Source organism: Amblyomma maculatum, chromosome 3, assembly GCF_055883805.1.
Source record: "Amblyomma maculatum isolate TAMU_Amacu chromosome 3, ASM5588380v1, whole genome shotgun sequence".
NCBI classification, from domain to species: Eukaryota; Metazoa; Arthropoda; class Arachnida; order Ixodida; family Ixodidae; genus Amblyomma; species Amblyomma maculatum.
The window spans coordinates 182,202,067-182,221,478 of NC_139346.1; the positions used below are offsets into that span (position 1 = coordinate 182,202,067).

The following is a 19,412-nucleotide window of genomic DNA, read 5'->3' on the forward strand; positions in this document are numbered from 1 at the left end:
ATAGCTATGACATGCTTCCAGAAATGGGATTTACAGTGTCACGTGCACTAGGGATTAACTCTGCATCTCATAAATATTTGATTGATCTGCTTATCACAGTCTTTCGACCTGAGCATACTACTTCAGAAGTTCTTTTGCGAGCTTACGAGAGCGTTTGTGTGATGGTCAACGTTCTCCTACGGTCCTGCAGCTTTACTTGTACGACATCCTCTCCAAGCGGCTTTTCAGTGGCTATATCTTTCGAGTGCTAAACCTAAATTCATGTCATTGAGAAAGAGAAGGGGGGGGGGGGAAGACACAAAGGATTTAGCCGTCAATGGTGTCGAAGTCCATCGGCCAGAAGTCCATCGGTGGTTACCCTGTCCCACCCGCAATGAACCAACATAAGTTGGTGGCCGGGAATGGAAAGGGACATCCAATACATCTACGGTGCTGTAGTGGTATAGGATGGACAAATACGAAGTGCTCGAGCGTTCCTGAATCCTATGGTAGACTGTCGCTGTCGTGGGATCGCAAGTCCTGGATGCGACGGCTGCAATTTTGTGGCGCAGGATTATAAAAAAAATAGTAGTGTATTATTTGCTGTGGCTGCATGTTAAATAACTCCACATGGTCTAAATTGAAGCCCTCTACCATAAAGACTCTCTCGCTTCTTTACCACGTCCCATAATTTCCTCAAAGCCGATTTAAAATGTTCAACCCCAGTGAGAAGACGTCTTTCTTTTCTTACTCCCCGACCGCACTGACCCATATGATTGTCCAGGAGCAGCACTCGATGGCAGTGATAAAACGGACGAAGCGTTGGCGACAGTTGTCTTATAAATAAGCCGAAAGCCTCCATTACGGGATTTTCGTAGTCCATGTGTCACTTCCGGGCGTTAGCTTAGCCTCATAATGTTTAATTTTATTTTGTAAGTCCTGACCTCGGAGCAACTCTCTGCAGTAGCCAGGTAATTTACAAGCTAGCCCCAGCCTCCACACGCTGGGACTCTAAAATCGACGCGAGAGCAAGACAGGCAGGCTGTGAAGATTTATTAATTACAGTTCTACTACTTCCCAAGCCTCAAGCTCACACACTCCCACTGTAACGCGCCGCTTGGCGCTGTGGGTAAATAAATACATGAGAGAAGGCCGTGACCTTGAGTCGACTTCAAGCATGTTTCCATATCTCAACCTCGTGCACAGGTACTAACATCACACAGCAGTCAAACTTTCTAAGACATCACATTTAATTTCAAGGCAACTGTGGGATATTACAAGGTGCTGGTGGGAAGGGTCTAAGCTTCCGATACCGAAATCTCGCTTTTAGAGGTTGTCTCTGGCTCGCAGCAAGTATATAAAGACTACCATATAAAAACAATGGGGTGCTTGTTTGTTAATAAATGGCAAAAATAGAACGCTCCCAAGAGCTGGCCTGCGGATGTACTGATTGTCATGATGGTACTTTACAGCATGCGAAAACAAAACTAGTTAATGAGCCCCTTTTCTTTGAAAACATGCACTTGTTCTGAACTTGAGGTAATGAATACAACAACAATGCATAGTCGTCTATTTACGACGTAATCTGGGATTGCCACACCATTCGAACACTACCTTCTATCCCCAAACCTAACCCCCGCTCAATGGGAAGCCGCGCTGACCAGTTCATACCCCGATGACCATCTTCATCTTGGGTACAGAGCCTAGATAGCATCACGGGCTACCTGTGCCCTGCCCAACGCTTTAGTAAGCTGTCCAGCTGTCATGCAATCTTCTGAGCCGAGCAACGACCATGCTTGTGCCTAATTCCAGATTTGCCCGCAGGATCGTGGCATCACAGTCATGTGTCCTTGCGTGGGAGTTCAAAATGACAAGGTATCGGTCTAACCAGGTTAAAGAGCGGATAATTTTAGTGTACGAATTCGGAGCCGTAGTTATCGCCGCACCCGACCGCCCCGCGTGCAGGCGTGCACACACTATCGCGCTGTGCATTAAATGTACAGTCGTCTACATCAACATCCATCCGTGCTCAAACGCTTCGCACATTCTAATCGGTTTAACTAAGTTAAAATCCTGCAATTTGTTTCCTCCTCCAGCAAAAAGGACAAGCTGGCTTTCGGAACGCACTTGCTTTGCTCATGAGCTGCTTCCATAGCACAGATCGCGCCAGAAGAGAATGAAAATAGAAGAAGGTGCACACGTGCACACGTGCTGGTGTTCGGGTCCCGTCCTCCGTCCGCAGGTTTTCCTAACGCTGCCTGAAGCTTCTTCGCAGTGATCTCGGGAGAGGAACCGCTTATCTTGTTGCCCGCGCAGCGCCTGCGGTCATCATTTTTTTTCGTGACCAGTGGACAACATTCCAAAGAGTGATCGCGGTGGGATCTGGCTGCAGCGATTCATCGCTGTCTGAGCCAACGAGTGAACCTGCCTCATCATGGAAGTAAGAACCCCGACTTAATCTTGCCGTGATATCCAGAGGACAGGTAAATAGACTCCACATCATGTGAGGGTTCTAGCCCGGGGTCTTAATCTTGGCGGCCGACATCCTGGTGATATCTAACGTTGACTAACATAGAGGGCAAACCTTGCAGGGACGACCCAGAGGTACACGCTCTTCTGTGTCTTTTCTGCCTCTTTCGTTCTTGACCTTTGCACTGCATGAGCACCGTTAGTCATAGGTCACCAACTAGCCAAAACACTTATCCTGTTCATTGCAGTCACGAAACCTATACGCAGTTCTGTGGCCGTATTTCGGTGTCAGTCGCTCTTGCCAAGACTTCGAGGTGGTTTTGGTAAGGCCGCACAGTATAGATGGAGTGTGCCTCTGATTAGATTGGATTGGATTGGTACTGCGGCTTCCCTTTTTTACCAGGTGGACCAGAAAGGTCCTAGCCAAGTCAATTCCCTGCTGTGATGGAGTCTGACGTGCTGTGCAGGCTGCGATGACGATGCAGCCGCCTCCAGGTCTGGCAGCAGGCGCACTGCGCGTGTTGCGGCAGTTCAACCTGCTCCTGTGGAAGAACTTGCTAGTGACGCAGTTCCATCACCACTACGCCATCACCTTGTTCGAGATGCTGCTGCCGGCCGTGCTTTCGTACGCGTACTCTGTGCTCGAGCTGGACTTTTCGCGCGCGCTGCCCATCAAGGAAGAGGGCAAGCGACGACGCACGATCCGCGAAGCATTCCTTGGTACGCTAACTGAACACCCGCTTTGCGAGTTGGTGAGCGCGTCGCGGCGGCTCAGTGGTAAGGGAGCTCGGCTATTGAGCCTATGGACCCGGGTTCGGTCCCGGCCACAGCGGCAACGTTTTGATGCAGGTGAAACGCAAGGCGTCCATGTATTAATGTAACGTCAGGGCGCGAACATTATTCGAAGCCCTGGATTCCAGCGCACCTCGTAGGCTGAGTCATTTTTAGACGCAAACCTTATAAACCAAACCGAGCTTGTATGTTATGGTAAAGTACAGTACGGTACAACACGTTGCCAGCAGCATTATAGCTTATGATATTTCATGGTATGGTAAGTTCGATTTAATGCCCGGAGAATCCAGTCACACTGGCATTGCCGCGAGCATTTTTAACGATTTATGCTTGTTCAATGGTCGGTTGCAGCAGACGCAAAAAAATGAAGTATCTTATGCAGCAGGCAGCCACGACATGGCGCATTGCTACTTCAAGATGTGGACCGGACATATAATTATAGGAGCTCAAGAGCCCCAATGTAGTAGAAATCTCCAGTTCAGTTGGAGTATTTTTAGCGGACGGATTGGAAATTATGATCAGAGCTCGAGAGGCAAAACAGGACGGTGGATATAGAAATTGATATGCAGAAAAATAATGATCAACAGCCTCTAAAGGTATCAGCAGTTTAACACAGTCACAGCGGGGTGCTTCAAGTTGTGACTACGTCTACTTGTGGCAAGTGGTGAATGCAGATACTGACCATGAAATTAAAACGGTGAAATTAAAAGAACTTGAGTAAGAATCCGATGGAGTGAATTTGGCTGGACCGGCTGTGGTCCAAGGTGCAAACACCAGATAACGACGAAGACATCTATTTTTTGGGTTCCTGTTTTACAATTTGTACTGATGCCTAGGACATTACTGTACACGGATCACCACGTCACATTTGCCTACGACTGCTGTATAATTTATAATCGAATTTACTTTCTCACCTGTTTCGGTTTCGGTTTCGACGCCGATGATGATGATTATTATTATTATTATTATTAAATTTTATTTCCACCGATTTAGGAGGCCCCCTACTCCCCGCTCCTGGCATGCAGGCCTGAGGAACGGGGGCTGAAACCTCTGCGACTAAGGACTGGCGAATATACATTGGTTATTCGCGGCCTCAGTCGCTAGGCGGACGGCGTTTTGGTGGTCAGCGGGGACGTCGCTTCGCAGCAGGGTTACCCAAGCTTCTCTACTTTTAATATTGTCCCTAGCGCCCGGAGACTTAGGGCATTCACAAAGTATATGGTCGAGGGTCCCCCTCGCTTCGCAGGCTTTACATTTATCATTTTTTCTCTCATCTATCTGAGTGTGAAACAACCAGACAGGGTTCGGGAAATTTCCGGCTTGTAATCGCCGCCAGGCTATGGCCTCTTTATTATATAAGCTAGGATCCAGTGACGGCATCAGACGTCTTCCTAATCTATATTTTTCGATTATTTCTTTATAGGTTTGCAAACGTTCGTCCATCGCCGGGCAGTCGGGCGGCTCCGCGTTTGCCCGGAAGTAGAGATCTGGGGCTAAATCATGGGCCGCCTCGTTGCCGGGGGCGGGCGTGTGTGCTGGGACCCAAATTATAGGGTGATTTTGCGATCGATTTTAGCTGCAGCTGTTAGAATTCGGGCGGCTTCTTGCGAGACCCTGCCTTTTCCGATATTCCAGAGAGCAGTTTTACTGTCGCTAAAGATCAATCTAGCCATCGTTCCGACGCAAGCGAGCGCTATTGCGACCTCTTCAGCCGTGTCTATGTTTCTGCTTAGGATGGTGGCGGAGACGACTGGTGCGCCGCTACCATCGACTACCGCGGCGACTGCCGCCCCTGATCGGCCGCTTGCAGCGTCTACGTAGGCAATTTCTTTTACTCTGAATTCTTTTGCTCTTTTAACCAATGCTTCTGCTCTCTTCTCCCGTCTCTCCTTGTGGTATTCTGGGTACATTTTGCGGGGAGGACGACGAACAATGATGTTCTCACGACATTGTGGCGGTAGGGCAACCCTGTCGGCGTTACCCCTATCTATTTTTCGACCCACCCATTCTAAGACGGTTCGACCCGTGCTCGACCTACTTAATCTCTCATGCTGGGCGATTCTCACCGCTTCAGCAAGTTCCGTCCAGCTATTATGCACTCCCATTTCTATCAAGCGTCCCGTAGAAGAGGAGATGGGTAGACCCAGCGCCCTCTTGACGCAACGCCTGATGAGTGCGTCTATCTTATCTTTTTCATTGGTCCTGATGTTGAGGAACGGTGTGGCATAGCATATTCGGCTTATTATGTACGCTTGCATCAGTCTCAAGAGGCTTCTCTCTTTGAGGCCTCTGCCTTTGAATGCAATCCTCCTAAATATCCCTGTTACTTGCGTCGCGTAGGTAGTGAGTTTTTTTTTTATCGTTCCGTCGTTATACCCTTCCTCTTGAATAAAAAGTCCGAGGATTCTGATTTGCTGGACTTTGGTACGGTTTTGCCGTCGACCTTAATTTCTACGTTAAAGTCTCCCTTGTGCCTCACTGATTTTGGGTTATATATGAAAAGTTCGGATAAAGTTTGGATTTTTGCGGAGAGCACGAAAGACCTCTTTCGGCCGCGTAGGACACAATGGTGTCGGCCGTCGCCTGTAGGCGTTCCTCTATGCTGCCGTCGCTGCCACTGTTCATCCAGAGATTAACGCAAAGCAATGAAGGCAGCCGGACCCTGAATTTCGACAGCCGAGCGATAACTATGACGTCACAGTCAAGTCTAGGCCACGCGAGGGATGAAAATACAGCGATATAATCATTGCTGTCTCATTTGATTTCACTACAGTGATAATGCCAGCCTGCCTCAAAGACAGGAGTCACAAGTGATGAATGAGCTATTACATCGATTGTTCTCATGCCGCGCATAAAGACATCATTGTGACGTCACAGCCAACTCTCGGCTATAGATACCGAAACTGGCGAGAAAAGAAAATTCAATTATAAATTATTTAGCGGACGTAGGCGAAAACTGCGTGCGGACTGATATACAGAAATGACTTACGCATCATTAACAACACGAAGAATGCCATCAAAATTTGATGTTTATAGTCCTTTAAAGCTGCATATATATTTCTTGTAGACGTATAGATTGCCATAATAGGCTATTTAGCGCAACACAGACACTCACAAGAAGAAGGGGGAGGGCACTACGGGCGCTTTCTTTGTTGTGTGCTTTGTTGAGCTAAACGCGAACGCTTTGTTATTATGTCTGGCAACCAACTAGGTGCGTGCGGGTGGATGTTAGAGTAAATACTCCCTTATTACTATATTACTATTTGCCGGTGCACGTTCAAAATGTAGACGCGCCAAATTAAAGCTGTAAAAAGCTATGATATGAGGCATGTGCATGTGAATAATATAAGGCGAGTGCATTAAATATTTTTTGATTTTGTGCACGCGGATGAAACTTCAATTGTATGCGAGGGACATCAACATGGAGCTTACAAGGAGCGATGTAACAGACACTAACTACGTCATTGCCTAACATGTTACCCCGTGGATGCGTGATATGTGTGTCAGATTGTTTATTATGGAGTAGCCAATATGGCGTCTCAGGCTTACAGCTATGTGTAGATACTTTCTATGTGAAAGGGAACACACTATATGAATTTCACTGTTATTTCTCTGCTAAACTTATGGTTACACCACGACGAAGACTGGCTAAAGACAAGAAAAAGGGTGCTTGCAGCACGTAATTGTAGTGTAATCATGAATGTAATGTTCATGCTTTGTTGTCTTCATTTGTATTCACCTGTATGAACAACGCATATTCACTGCAGCACCATGCACTCCGTGGCGTAAAGGGAAAGGTTGAAAAAGTTATGGACTGATGCGATTACTATACGTCGACTACGCTGGATAAAATTAATTGCGCTTCAGGCATACGCGTCAGCTGTCTTTATCCAGCGCAGCGCTCGCAATGTGGCTTGCTGACACTGGCAGAGCTCTGCCCACATATACAATGGTTTTGCCTGGATTCTTGCTCTGCAGTTGCTGCTGGGATGATTGCCGTTGGCCGTGACGCAGAGTAGCGTGTCTAGTGAAGCTGCCCATAGAAAATCTCGAGACCAGACGACAGCTACTGAAGAAGCATTGCGTACCCCACAATATGTTCGCTATGCTGAAGTGGCCATCTCGAATGCTGCATGCCAAGTACCAAGATGACAAGTGAAATGAATCTACCCACTACACTTGCGAATCGGAGGACCAGGGGTCTTAACGAACGTCAACGTACTTTTGAAGCAATTTACAGCGATTTTGTGACAGACTGTTTGTCTTCACAGGACTATGAAAGCTCCTGCAAGGATCGGCATTTGACCGGTGCTATAGTGGCTACAGGGCTCGGCTTTATTGCGATATGCACGCTTCGGGTTCATTGACGGCGTTCCCGCTTCCGCTAATGCAGTTTCTTTCCTTTTCTTCCTCTTTTCTAGTGTACTGGTCATCGACGTCGGAACCCTATTTCCCCGTCGATGTAATCAGGAAGATCGAGGCTGAGGTTTTTCGAGCGGCCAACGCAACCACCATGAACGGAAAGGTGTGTGCTTCGTCTTGCTGCTTAAGCACTGTTTTGTGCTTGGTCTACCTGTCACCACCTTATTGATTCCACCGGTTGGCCTCGTCAAGGTACAATGATATTATATAATGAGTCACAGTGGTCCTTTGCAAAAAATCGTAGGTTCAGAAAATAATGGGACTGAAAAGGGAGCATAAGTACAAAGCTATAGATATGATTGATGCATAGAAAGCTTGAGGCATGGGTTCCCGGCAGGCTATATAGTGACGGAAAGTAGGACCCCTCATTCACCGTCTTGGAATGAATTTACATACATTTTGCTGTAATTACTGTAATTGTAATTAATTTATACATATTTTTACTGGATATGGACATTCGGCGCAGATATTCTTTATTGAGCCTGATTTAGCAAGTTTCTGTGCAATAACGGTTTTCATTCAAGCACACATCATCGCTTGAGATGTAAAGCTCGCATTAGTTTCAGGCATCACACGAAAACATAACAAGCGAAATTAGTTGACACAATTTCGTCTTACTACAAACAGTTTTTTTTCTTTCCTTTTTTTTTCTTTTTTTTTTTTTTTTTTTAGGAAAACAGTGGTTCACCGAGTTCCGTATAGGACATTTCCGCTTAGCAGTATCCAAGCCAGATTTTCGCACCTCGTGATCATTCCAATATGTAACTGGCCGGACACACTGAGCCAATCGCACACAGCGAGGAAAGAAAGAGCAGAGTTAAATTGGAATTGAGGTGTCGTCATACGTACTGTACCAGCCTTGGGCTTTATTAGGACATCCAGGACGAATCCATCTTTTTTTTTTTTATGATTAAACTTTACTTTCTTGCTCTTTGCGGCTGTTTTGATGCTTCTTTTTGAAACCTGATTTTGGTCGAAGATTATGCTACTACCCAATCCGAAATTCGAGGTAAGCTATTTAGGTGTTTTGATTTTGCGATATGTTGAGGCAGACTTTGAGGAACCTTTGTGCATGCGCATGTTGCATATCATTCTTTATTACCTACAAATATACTGTTTCTTCGAGTAGCAGCCTTTGACTGTCGTGAAGGAAGTCTTGTGCCCGGAGAAATAGAGATTTGTTCGAAGATAATTTGTCAGTGAAAGAAGCGCTTGTACTACATTACTGGCCGCCAGCAAGTGGTACGTCAGCACAATATAGGTTTAACTTCAATGACACGCCAGGTTAATCTAGATTGCCTTACGTCTATGGGTTTGTCACCACCACCAGGGGTTTCGACAGGTATCGAAAATAGGGAGGGCGGACGGTTCCTAGGGCAAGGGAGTGTTGAGTGGAGAGGAGATGATGATGATGATGATGATGATAATAATAATAATAATAATAATAATAATAATAACAACGATGGTGATGATGATGATAATAATAATAATAATAATAATAATAATAATAATAATAATAATAATAATAATAATAATAATAATAATAATAATAATAATAATAATAATAGGTTGAAATGAAAGGCGCAGTATCTGTCACACTTGCTCTGTGAACACCTGAACTACGCCGTAGGGGAGGGGAGGAAGGTGGGAGTGAAACAGAAAAGAGGTGCCGTAGTGGAGGGCTCCGGAGTAATTTCGACCCCCTGGGGATCTTTAACGTGAACTCGGCAGTCATTTTTGGTAGTCAATAAAATAAAAAATATGTAGCAAATTAAGGGGTTGCCTTTTGAAAAACAAGGGGGGCTGTATATTCTCTTTCTCCTTTGTGCAGAAAAACCACTGGTTACACTCTCATACCGATATTTTCACTGACAATAAGTATTAGTCACCCCTGCAGCATACCGCCGCCGCTTACAGTTTCTAGACGTGCCAGATGTGGATTGGGCTTGCATTCAGCCTTTAAAATGCACCAGCAAAGTCTGTGCCAGTAAAACTTCAAGTGTGAAGAGCACGGGGAGCCATTGGTGTGAGCGGGTGAGGCGTACTTTTCAGGTGAACCTGCTCTACAAGAAAGGGCTGTCCGGCTACGTGCTCACCTCCTTGCCGTTCGTGCTGGTGCTCAGCATGCCGATGCCGGGATTCGCCTACCGCGTCTCCATGGAGATCAACAGTGGGGCTAAGGTGTGCGAGTCTACTTGCTGATTACTGCTTCTCAAACGCGAATCACCTTATCGCAGACACCGGTTTAAATCAACAGGACTGGTGAACTCACGTGGTTATAGCACGTTGTGAATAAACAAACAGTTTCGAAACAAACAATTTATGAGTTGTGAAATTACTTCTAAAAAACGATAGCGCCATAATTAAAAGGAGAGGAAAAGTAAAAAAAAAAATCACCTTTACGACAGCAGTCTGCGCAGTGCATGGAAATGATCAAGACAGAACGTAAGCTGGGGAAAATATAGAACTTACTTCACACTGATTTTGACATATATACAGAGCATGATACGTGATAAAAAAAGCTCCAATATGAAAGGAATATAAAATAAAGAAAACAATGCAAATCACTCCTTGTAGGCCCCGCAAATTGCTGGCAGGTTCTGCCGAGAATCTATTAACAACTAAGAAGCTAATGCATTTAATGGCTACATTTTAGCCTTCTTGTTCGTTATTCTGTTCGTCGTCACATCGAATGCCACTTCTGCCTCAGCAGGTAGGGAATTTGTTTCGATGAAATCAAAGACGTATACGGTCTGGCTTCACGGTGCACCGAATCAACTGCTCCATGAAGGAAGGGAAGAAAGTAGTAATAATAGTAAATAATAGTAGAAGTAGTAGTAATAGTAAAGGAAGAAACAGGTGCCAGAGCGAAGAACAGAACATTTATTCAATTAAAATATATAAATTGAGCGCTGTGGATTCCGGAACAATTTGTAACACCTTGGGGCGAATATTGCAGCTAATTATACAAACGTGGCAAAGAGAAAACTTTGTTTTGAAGAAACGAAAAATATTGCGAATGTCTTTCACTTCGGTAGAGACTTATTCCACCCTATGTGGAAAGAGATGATCGGGGGGGGGGGGGGGGGGGATTATACCTGCCTGGTCTTGTCATTGCGATATGCGCGAGCATAGCCGGACCAGTTGGTGGCATTTTTACCGTGCATGGTGGCTACCGATCAGAGATGTAGATTTCTATACTGCGCTTTTATCAAAAACTAGAGATTTTGTGATTACCCAGAAGGCAACCGTTGCCCTCCCCGTCAAGGCGAATCTTCAGGCAGCCGTTATATAAGGTTATGAAGCCGCGTGCAGAAACTACAGCAAGAGTTGGTTAGGTGAGAGGGTCGCCCGATTCTTGAGTATTATGAGCTTTGAAAGGGCGTTGACGAACCAAGAAGTACGGGACAAGAAACTTGCCCGCGACCTCGCCCGCCATTTACTAATCCAGGCACCGTCGCAGAATGAAATAACTATGCCACCCTGGAAAAGCCCTGGAAAGAGAAGAAATAAGAATGATGCAAGCCAACCCATTTCACATTCAATTAAGGATCACTACAAACTTGGTACCCAGAACTTGAGTCCAGATTGTCTGCACTGTGCACTCCTGATCTATGGACCTGCTATATATAGATGGCCACATTCCTCCCCAAGCACCTACCCAATGGGAGACCACCCTGCTCAACAGCCCCTGAAGGCCATGAACGACTTGTAAACATGGCAGCCGCAGCAGCTAAGGGAACCCTGAAGTAGGTATTGTAACTACGGCGTTAATTACGAATTTGATAAATGTTCGCAACATCTTCGCAGTTTTGCCAATGGATGAGATTTTTGTTTGAAGTTGATCTCTTGGTCGTCTTCGTGGGCGACAGCGCTACAGAGACCGTCGCAATCAAATAGGTGCCTACCGACTCTCGGGCTAAGTTTAATGACAACGCTCACTGTCCAGGCGTAACACGAACTATAGACCTCAATTCTTTTTCTGCCTCTTCGTATTGTGCTTTTTTTTTTTTCCCCTGATGAGTTGTGTGCCATCATCTCACGTCGCCTTTTACCGCTGAACAGCCTCAAGAGACCACGTAATCGCCCGGTCATACGTCTTTGTGTCGTACATGTCTTAAGGCGCTGTCATTGCACAACATAGCCAATATATGCCTTACCAATAATGTACTACTGTTTCGCCTCTATGAGAGTATAATAATCGTGAAGAGCGCGCTTGTTACGATGCTCACCGCGACGCGCTCCTTTCGGCAGGAACTCATGCAGGCGTACGGCGTCAGCAGCTGGGTTTACTGGTTGGGAAACCTGCTCGTGGAGCTGACCAAGCTGATGTCCATTGCCGTTCCCACTGCCGTGGTGTGGACCTACACCGCAGTGTTCCAGGCCACCAGCATAGATGTCCAGCTACTCCTGGTCACGTTATTCTTCGCCTCTTCGCTGTCACTCTGCCTGCTCATCGCCAGCTTCGCGACCAGGCGTGAGCACTCCACGGACCTCTTCGTTGTTACTTGCTGGATTTTTTTTTCTTTTACTTAATCGTGAAGGTATTGATTTTTTCCCTGCCCATTTTCCCTGATTTTTTTCCCTGCCCTGCCCAGCGGTGGCCTTGTGGTAGAGCATCCGCCTCGCATTCGGGAGGTACGGGGTTCGATCCCCAGTGCCGCCGGCTACCCACCTGTTGCCAATGGGTACAAGATTTCCCCCGGCCCGGTGCTCGGCTCTTCTGGGGTGAAAAGCTTGGAAAAAGGGGCCATGAACCAAAAATGTTGGTTCAAGAAGAAAAAAAAAAACAAGAAACAATTCGGCAAAATGTTTTCCGTACCGGAAAACATTTTGCCGAATTGTTTCTTGCGTAAATATGTGAGAATTAATAAAAGCCACCGGTGGAAGGGCTATTGATGGCATTGTACGGAAAAATTCTCCAAGTGTTATAGGCTATCGAAACCAAGAAATGCAGGAGACTGCATGTACTGGCAATATTTATCTTGGTCCACGTTAGCCACCAATCAGAATGAATCTGACTATGTTATTTTGACTGCATGTTGATATTATTGAGACGTCATTGATACTACTCACTATTCATCGCAAGTCACCATAGTGAAGAGCACCGCCTATGATGTTATGATGCTAACCAGATAAAGAGCCAAGTGACTTTGAAACCACGACTGTTCCTGTTGGAGACTAATTCGTTTTTTTTTTCGTATGTACCTAACGAATTCTTCATTCAATTCTTTTAGTGACGTCTTTGAGTCGCGCAAACATAACCCACCAGAGTTTCGAAGTTTTGTCGAAACTAATCTCAACGGTCAGATAGCTGGCACTTCTTGAGACGCCTCCAACTGAGCTGCCCAACTCCTTGCTTTGACACTACTCATTTCAGTGTAATTTCATTTCACTACTTTGTAATTGCTTACGGAAATGCGTCGGCCCAACAGTGCTCGCAGGGCTTAGACGTGCTTCTTCAAAGTGTTGCTTTCAAGGATATGCGATAAAAGGAGCATTTGTATACAAATGCTCGTATATATAGTGCTAACAAATAAGATTCAATATTAAATTATCGTCGCATTTCACTCACAAGCGTTCCCTGCAAAATAACGGAGTATATCGCATTGAAATCGCGTAGTTTCTAAATACTAATAATTTAAAAAGCTTTTTCAACTGAGCTCGCACCCTAATATCTTAACATGAATTCAAGAATTTGACATATGCCGCTTTTAATCAGTAACTATAAAAAATCAGTGCTCTAACCCTCTTCCCGCCACTTCAGGCTACCTCAGGGATCTGTCCTAGCCACCCCTTTTTCTTCGTACATATCAATGGCGTATCGGAGCAGCTTTCCTGCAATATTTGTCTATTTGCCGATGACTGCGGGATATACCGCTCGAGGACTAAAATTTCCGAGCAAAATAATTCAGGTTGGTCTTAACCGGGTTGAAAAGTGGCGCGACTACTGGCTGACGACAAAAATAATAATAATAATTGGTTCACAGGAAGAGAAAGGCGCAGTATCTGTCACACTTGTGTCTGTGGACACCTGAACCGCGCCGTAAGGGAAGGGAGGAAAGTGGGAGTGAAAGTGGAAAGAGAGAAAGAGGAGCCGTAGTGGAGGGCTACGGAGTAATTTCGACCACCTGGGGATCTTTAACGTGCGCTGACATCGCACAGCACACGGACGCCTCTTCGTTTCGCCTCCATCCAAACATGTCCGAAAGCGAGCTTTATTAGCCTTGACCAATAACATAGAATGGACACCACCATTAGGTATATGTGATACGTGCTTTAGGAAGCGCTTCGCCTTTCCTCCAACAAGTTCCGTTCCTTCATATACTATCAATAGCAAAATATACTACGTTTCCCTTTTCAGACAATGAATATATGTCACTGCAATACTATTGCGCGGTTAGCTCATGCACAATCGGCAGCAGCAGCAGGTCATCAGGGTATCTCTTCAGTGAGTAGCAGCATCTGTTATACTTATAATAATAATAATAATAATAATAATAATAATAATAATAATAATAATAATAATAATAATAATAATAATAATAATAATAATAATAATAATAATAATAATAATAATAATAATTGAAGTAATACACTCTGAAGGGCTAGTTGGTTCATACGAGTAAAACTGTGCCTTGTTTGTGCCAGTGTGTTTCTTACGTCCCGTCTTTTTCGCGCAGTTTTACTCGTTCAATAATAATTGGTTGACAGGAAAATAAAGCCGCCATATCTGTAACAATGTTCACGTGGACACCTGAACCGCGCCGTAAAGAAAGGGAGGAAGGTGGGAGTGAAATAGAAAGAGAGAAAGAGGTGCAGTAGTGGAGGGTTACGGAGTAATTTCAACCACTTGGGGATCTTCAACGTTCACTGACATCGCAAGCACACGGACGCCTCTTAATCTCACACTTGGTCGACACCTAAACCGCGCCATAAGACAACACCACCTAGAGGTGTTGCGTAAGGTGGAAGAAGAGAGAGCGAAGTAGGTGCTGTAGTGGAGGGTACCGGAGCAATTTCGACCAACTGGGGATCTTTAACGTTCAAAGCCACGGCATAGCACACGGACGCATTTGCGCTCCGCCTCCAGAATCCATTTCTCTAAAGAGCACTTCGGGGATATGAGCGCTATATAGCATACTGCAAACGCCGGCGACTGCATATGTGGCTGCACACTCGTGCCTGCAGCCGGCGTGGCCGCTTTGTCGGTGGCGGTAATGACGCTGACGTCCACGCTCCTGCCTGTGGTGGCGCTAGTCGGCTACTCCATCGAGTACATCAACATGACGCGCCTGCTCCAACTGATGAGCTGCCTCATCCCGGACGTGGCGCTCACGTACAGCTTCACCATAATGTTCATCAACGAGGACCTGGGCGGTGATCTCCTGACGCAAAAGGACATGGACCGGTTCGTTCTGTTGGACGTGACGCTGTACAAGATGGTGCACGCCATGATGGCCACCTTCGGTGTCTGCCTGCTCCTCACCTTGTACGTGGACCGAGTGTGGCCCGGGGCCGACGGCATTCCCGAGAGAGCGCTTTTCTTCACCGATGTGAGTGCTCTGATCAAAGCGGGGACGACTGCGCATATTAGCAAGTGCACAAATATTGAGAATCTCGGCAGATCACAACTGTGTACACAGGTTTCATGCTCCAGATTTCAGCTGTTAATTAGCGGACCACTGATGTTCTCGTAAGAAGTGCGCGAACGTTTTTGTTTTTTGAACAGTCGGCCATGCTCACGACAAGAAACATTGTTTAGCTCTTGTTAATAACGAGACAGAGGGCATGTCTTAATATCCACTATTCAGACATCACCGGTTAAATATTCGAGTCACGAAATATCACATGTGATGAAGAGCAATGTCTGCAAACTGATCAATGCGCTTCGCTATTCCTATTACTGATCTGCATAGTAACCCAAGAGCCGAAGAACAATTATTCGTATGTTGTTAATAGTTCCGTACAGTAAGGAATGTATTTGGCCCATATCTGCGTCAAGATGAATTAATTTTTTTTTTTTGGGGGGGGGGGGGGGGGAAGGGGGGTCGTGCTTTCTACAGGATGCATGCCTTGCGCGACATGACTGCTCAAATTGTTCATTGTTCGCATTTATTTGGTTGCTGTTTTCTTTATGCATAAATGACATACTGAACCTTTATAGGCACATAGGCACTTTTGCCTGTACTTTTTCTGCCCTTTATTTGTTTTTCCATGCTTTGAAATAAATTCAAACTCCTTAAACACTGTAACTGATCTATTGTCGACTTTAGAATTCTGTGTTATGCACTGAATTGCTGCACAAGGCAGAAAAGCGAACACGACTGCAGTTTTGATGTCCCAGAGAGCATATAGGTCTGGCTGTGCTACAACAGTGATTAAGAAAGCCCGATGTTCAGGATATTAGCAGTGATTAATAAATCCCACCAGCTCGATATTTCCTCTCGAGTTTTACACAAGAGGTACGGTTAATTTTTGCTGCGCATATTTTATACCCGCCAATAAACAGAGAGGCAGTGCTAACAAACACACTCACTAAATTTTACATCGCGTTACCCACCTCTGCGTGCTACGCCTAAATTACCTGAGAAGTCGGGAACAAGAAGACAGATTATTGAAGGGATTGAAAATAGAGCGCTTTTCTTGAACGTATGACAGCGGAAGAGCATATCTTCAAAATTTTAGTTGTAAACGGACCAATGAAGCCCTCAGTAACTAGGAAAGTTTTTAGTTACACCACGTTACTATATCAATCTAGTGAAGGGCCATTAGTATAGGAAGTTAGGAAAGTCGTGCCCACATCAGATGTCTCAGAGTTCTGACTATCAGATAAGCCGGCTTCTGGCTGCAGGGATCCCCGCGGGTCGATTCTGACAACCGTCGCCGAAGCAATGCTTCAGAAGTTCAAACGTGAAACGGAACAAAAAACGGCTGGCGCTCAACAAAAGGCCCCTAGGCCTTAGGCTATGCCCTACATCCACAAAATCTCGCACAAACTAAAAAAAGTCGCTGGCAGGCGCGGTGTACGTGTGTTGTTTTCGGCACCCAAAAAGTTGGGAAAGCTCTGCCCATGCATTCGTAATGCGAAAAAACGTGATTGCCTGAAAAAGCATGACAGGCCATTCGTAGTGCTCCACCGTTCCCATGTCTTGTGGAAAGTATTACATCGGGCAAACTGGATGCTGTGTCAATGTCCGTCTGGGGGAACACGCCCGAAAATTAGAAAAATAAAGATGACAATTACAAGCATTTTACTCACGTAAGTAAATGTGATGCATGTGTGGGACGGTTTGAACAGACGAAGGTTCTTAAAAAAAGTATAGACAGGACGACACGGATTAGCCTAGAAACCTACCACATTAAGAAACTTTACAGCGAGTGCACCAGCGAACCCTCTTTATCTCTGTTCGCTGCTGAGATTGACGTTTTCAATGAAACTACCCGTTAATTCTCTGGTAAAGTGTCCTTTCGTGTATTACACACGCCCAATAGCGCATGCGCCCTGCTTTGCTGGCTTTTTCAACCTTTGATTCCTTCCTTTGTTTGTTTGTTTGTTTTCATTGTTATTCGATTTGTCTTCATTCTCTCGCATCCTTCGGCCTATATAAGGTGTTACCTTCCGCCAATAACGCCAGTTAATAATTAGCGCCTGTGTGTGTGTGTGTGTGTGTGTGTGTGTGTGTGTGTGTGTGTGTGTGTGTGTGTGTGTGTGTGTGTGTGTGTGTGTGTGTGTGTGTGTGTGTGTGTGTGTGTGTGTGTGTGTGTGTGTGTGTGTGTGTGTGTGTGTGTGTGTGTGTGTGTGTGTGTGTGTGTGTGTGTGTGTGTGTGTGTGTGTGTGTCGCCTCTGTTGCCTTTGTTTACGCTAAATAACCCCTATATAAAGATGAACTACCAACTCGCACAACAGCAAGTTTTAATGAAGGAGGAATGCTCTTCTGCATCAGATAACCCTGAAGCAATTATGGCGGTTCGAGAGTGTCTCTAGGCTATCTGCCATTTCCTTCCGATAATAAGTCTCTGACACGGTTGCATAAGTGGTTTGCAGTATATATGCATGTTACCAAGAATGTCCGGAGTTTCGAGTACTGCAGTAGGCTTAAAATTGTAACCGTTTTTCAACAGCCGAGATTCTGGGGCATCAGTCGCTCGCTGTTTGGTGAGACGAAGACCAGTAAACGCTTGGAGGCCGAGGAGTACGTCACGGAGCCCGTAATAACTGGCAAGCAGCCGTTCTTGGTTGTCCACAAGCTGACCAAGGTGATGTGAGCGTGACGTTTAGCGTATAATAGTGCAGTGCCAAATATGTGACAGGGAAGGAACATTGCCATGCGCTTTGTTATAGCGCGGCAGCCAAGACAAAGCTGTATGGGCTGTACGATTAAGTATAGAAACAATCGCGACAGCTATCAGGAGAGTCTTAAAGCGTTCTTTTAGCTGCTTTAGTTCTACATTTATGCCACAGCAGGGAGAGGGAGGAAGAGATGCCCTGTCTTTCCGAATCTTTGCAGCGCCTTGTACTATGTATAGAAGAAAGGCGTTCGTATAATCGTTTAACAACCAACCCACTCTTTCCTCGCGATTTTCCCACAAGCTTCGCCCAACAAACGCTGGACAGGAAATTAATCGCCAATTGTGAAGATTTCCCGCGAAATATATTGTTTTCTTTTAACGTTATTCCGCAATTGTTTGAGCTGCTATGCTTCTTCAAGCATAAATGTTTTTTTTTTTTTAATCTAAGCTAGAAACATTTACCCCCTGCATTCTCTTTCATTGGCCATTTTCCCGCAATATACTTTCCGGTCATCATACACGTGGACGCCTGCAAATATTTTCGCACGTGCCCTGCAGGAGATCACCACGCTCTTCAAGACCGTCACGGTCTTGCGTGGCGTGAGCTTGAAGACTTACTTGGAGCACGTGACAGTGCTCTTAGGAGGCAACGGCAGTGGGAAGTCGCTTATCCTGAAGATTGTGGCTGGCCTCACACGGCCCAATGGCGGCACCGTGTACGTGGGCAGTGGCTGGGACGTCCGGCTTGATCTGGGACCCGTGCGGCAGCTGCTGGGCTACTGCCCACAGAGCAGCGCTCTCCTGGACGAGCTCAGCATCGAGGAGAACCTGCGCTTCTTCGCGGGCCTGCGCACTCTAAATAGGCTGAAGGCACGATCCGAGGCCCATATCTCGCTCTACGAGTTCCAGTTCTACAGTCGGCGCCGCGAGATCGTGCGCGACCTCAGCTACAACGACCGACGACGTTTGCAGCTCGCCATAGCCTTGGTCTGCTCGCCTGCGGTACGCTTTCACAGCCTATTTGGCGTCTGAAGACTGCTGATGCTGAACCGTCTGCGCTCCTGTCTAGAATGTCTAAGCGATGAGGACTTCACATTATCACCTGCTGGAAATGGGGATAGCTCATTTGTAGCTACGGCTGGCCTGCAGCGGGCTCGAAATGGACGACTTAATTAGTATAGACAGGGTCCGCTGTTCTTCCTAATCTTTAATGCTTCGATGTTCACTCTTTGGCTGTCAGCAGGCCGCTTCAAAGCTTTTGTGCCAATTCTTTTACCGCTTTAAGGAACAGAGCACTGAGCAAAATAGGTAATGAGATCATGGTGGAAATGAAAATGCCTTATCCCGTATAACATACAGTGAACACAGCAAAATGGAGTTTTAATTTAGCACTGAAAATAACCTGAAAACGAGTGAAGCGGCATCTTGCGGCGGAACACTGTAATTATCGCTGTAGT

The 19,412-nt window shown here is 45.8% G+C and overlaps 1 protein-coding gene across 1 annotated transcript in view; it reads left to right on the plus strand.

The window, feature by feature from the left end:
• The first annotated feature begins 2,921 nt into the window (after positions 1–2,921).
• The window catches only part of LOC146197127 (phospholipid-transporting ATPase ABCA3-like), a 47,646-nt gene continuing 31,155 nt past the window's right edge, over positions 2,922–19,412 (plus strand). Inside the window, exons 1-7 of the mRNA XM_084597126.1 lie at positions 2,922–3,168; positions 7,662–7,765; positions 9,715–9,843; positions 11,917–12,139; positions 14,854–15,218; positions 17,788–17,922; positions 18,514–18,957. Coding sequence (XP_084453252.1) covers positions 2,922–3,168; positions 7,662–7,765; positions 9,715–9,843; positions 11,917–12,139; positions 14,854–15,218; positions 17,788–17,922; positions 18,514–18,957 — 1,647 coding nt within the window. The remainder of the gene's footprint in view (positions 3,169–7,661; positions 7,766–9,714; positions 9,844–11,916; positions 12,140–14,853; positions 15,219–17,787; positions 17,923–18,513; positions 18,958–19,412) is intronic.